Source organism: Poecilia formosa, unplaced genomic scaffold (assembly GCF_000485575.1).
Source record: "Poecilia formosa unplaced genomic scaffold, Poecilia_formosa-5.1.2 Scaffold643, whole genome shotgun sequence".
Lineage (NCBI taxonomy): Eukaryota > Metazoa > Chordata > Actinopteri > Cyprinodontiformes > Poeciliidae > Poecilia > Poecilia formosa.
In genome coordinates this window covers 150104-152867 of record NW_006800582.1, presented here as the reverse complement: position 1 = coordinate 152867, position 2764 = coordinate 150104, and the positions used below count along the sequence as shown (strand labels likewise).

Sequence of the window (2764 nt, the reverse complement as noted above, 5' to 3'; positions counted from 1 at the left end):
AATTTAATCATAGAATGTCATGACTATGTAGGGCTCCACCAATTTCAGTTTTCTGGCCGATCACAGATTACCAATCTTTGAAAAGCTTTACCTTTCAATTTAGATTTTTCTCTACACTAATTTTTTTGTCTGAAATGTTGCTAAATATAGCAAGAAAGTCACTGAGTTTCCACAGTGGGTGAATATTAACTGTAAAGGTTCAGACCTGGTGGTCTGTCAGTCAAACCTCTCACTGCAGAGCAGAAGAGGACAGAGGCTGAGTTATAACCTTTGCTGATGAAGATCAGGGGATAAGATCAGCTTCACATGTAAGTTTCAGCCAATCACGATGCCCCAAAATTAAGGAAATCGGTGCCAATAAATGGGCCAACACACATATCCTATATTATACTTGCATATTGGATATAATGTAAACATCACTGTCAGAGATGCAATAAGTTTAGCAGGTTTATGAATGATCTAACAATCTCACTGTTGACTGCAGCCAGTCTGCAATATAAGCAAAACAAAAGGGTCCAAAAACCAAATTTCGCTTAGGGCCCCATGAAGGCTTGCCTGTGCAGCTGGTCTCCTCTTTCCTTCACTCTGCGCAAACGCAGCAACAAATCCGAAGCGATATATATACATGACTATATCGCACTGAGTGAATGGGGAAGTTTGCGTGTTGTTGCGAAAGATTGAAGCAGGTCAAAATGCATCAACACGACGAATCTAATACGGCATAAAAACAATGAGATACTTGGAGTTTGGCTACATCGAGGCTCACTGCAGTAAATCAGACATACGGAGGATCAGACAGCAGGTAAAGCAGCGCACAGCTACAAACACTCACCGGATTAGCATGACGGTCAGAAANCTGTCGGTTCTGATTGGACCGACAGGCAGAGCCTTCCTTACTCTGAAATGTAGCCTGACTCCCAGTGATCCCGTCACTGGTTCTGACCCGGCATTCTGGTTTCAGAGCCCAATCTGAGCTTTCAACCAGAACCCAGTCCTCTGGTTGCTGATCCCAGATCTGGGACAGAACCGGGTCAGAACTGGGTCAGACTTCAGGCTGGGGTCCCACTGGGCTCCTTAACTGGACCTCCAGGCAGCAGGCCAGATTCTGAGATGTTCTGCTGCTGATTTCTGGAGCAGGAATTTTGTAGAAACGGAGCATCTCTCCCTCAGACGCTGATGTGCATCCCTCCGGAGGGCGAAGCCGGAACCGAGGTGCCGGTGAAGGTTCTGAACTGTGACACAGTGACCCAGGTCAAAGACAAGCTGCTGGACGCCGTCTACAAAGGAATCCCGTTCTCCCAGCGGCCGCAGGCCGACGACATGGACCTCGGTACCGCTCCACCACGCTTCCTGGTTCTGCTGGCCCCGTCTGACCTGTTCTGACCCGTTCTGTTAACGGTTCTGTGTTCTCAGAGTGGCGGCAGGGCCGACTGACCCGGATTATCCTACAGGATGAAGACGTGACGACCAAGATAGAGAGCGACTGGAAAAGGCTGAACACGTTGGCTCACTACCAGGTACGGAACCGGGCCCACCAGAACCGGGTCAGAGGATGGTACTGGTACATGTTTTACTGAGTTAAAGAGAACCGGGTCCAGATCAGGTCCGGTTCTTGCTTACAGAATGTTGTTGGTGGAAACGGGCCGGTGAAGCGGTTCGCCAACTGATGTGTGGTTCTGGTTGCTAGGTAACAGATGGTTCCCTGGTGGCGCTGGTCCAGAAGCAGGTTTCTGCCTACAACATCGCCAACTCCTTCACCTTCACCAGATCCCTCAGCAGATACGGTGAGCCAGACCAGTCGCTGCAGTCGGGTTTAACGGGTCGGGTTCAGCTACCGAGTCCAGATCCAGGACTTCTACCTTATCAGTCCTAAAGACCAGCTCACTGTGGGAAAAGCTGAATGCTTCCAGACTGATTGTAGTTTTATTTATGTCACCATAAATATTTTGGTTCTCATCTGTTCGTCTCCGCCATCAGAGTCCTTACTGCGGACGTCCAGCAGTCCCGACAGCCTGAGATCCAGAGCTCCAATGATCACCCCAGACCAGGAGACAGGTACTGCAGAAACATCCGAGATCCTCATGGAGTAGACCTGGGTGTTTGTAGGAGCCAGGCATGACTCAGTAGAGATCCGGCTTGGCCTCTGGTGACGCTCCACCATTGTCTGTTTGCAGGAACTAAACTTTGGCACCTGGTGAAGAACCACGAGCACAGCGACCAGAGAGAAGGAGACCGGGGCAGCAAGATGGTCTCTGAGATCTACCTGACCAGACTGCTGGCCACCAAGGTAACGCCTTAAAACAGACTGCTGGCCACCAAGAGTTCTTGGCTCTTTTGCAGAAGCTATGCCACATAGTCGGAAAGTCTTGGCAAAGACGTGCAGTGGAGTCTTTGGTCCCACTGGAACGAGTCGGACCCAGGAATCTCCACAGAGATTATTTGGGCTGGTTTTGGCTCAGGATCCACCTGAGATGCTCCAGTTCAGGAAAACAAAAAGAAGGGAACAAGAAGATGGGTAGACTGTGGTACGACTGTTGATCACTCTGCAGGCTGTAGATCAGTGGTCCCCAAACTACGGCCCACGGGCCGGATCTGGCCCGCCTCCACATTTGGTCCGGCTACCTGAACAATACCAGAGAGCATTTAGATTATAAACAAAACAGTACCAGACCACATTCTCAGGTGAGAAAGACTCTCCCAGTATAAATTATTATAATTACACCTTGCAGAAATTAATTTAATCATAGAATGTCATGACTATGTA

At 49.1% G+C, this 2764-nt stretch overlaps 1 protein-coding gene across 4 annotated transcripts in view; it reads left to right on the top strand.

The window, feature by feature from the left end:
* The window catches only part of plxna3 (plexin A3), a 60671-nt gene that overhangs the window by 46050 nt on the left and 11857 nt on the right, over positions 1-2764 (top strand). Inside the window, exons 29-33 of one of the 4 annotated variants that reach the window (XM_016665989.1) lie at positions 1171-1330; positions 1414-1517; positions 1688-1784; positions 1978-2055; positions 2175-2287. The exons of the other annotated variants lie outside the window; for them this stretch is intronic. Coding sequence (XP_016521475.1) covers positions 1171-1330; positions 1414-1517; positions 1688-1784; positions 1978-2055; positions 2175-2287 — 552 coding nt within the window. The remainder of the gene's footprint in view (positions 1-1170; positions 1331-1413; positions 1518-1687; positions 1785-1977; positions 2056-2174; positions 2288-2764) is intronic. 4 annotated transcript variants of the gene reach the window in all.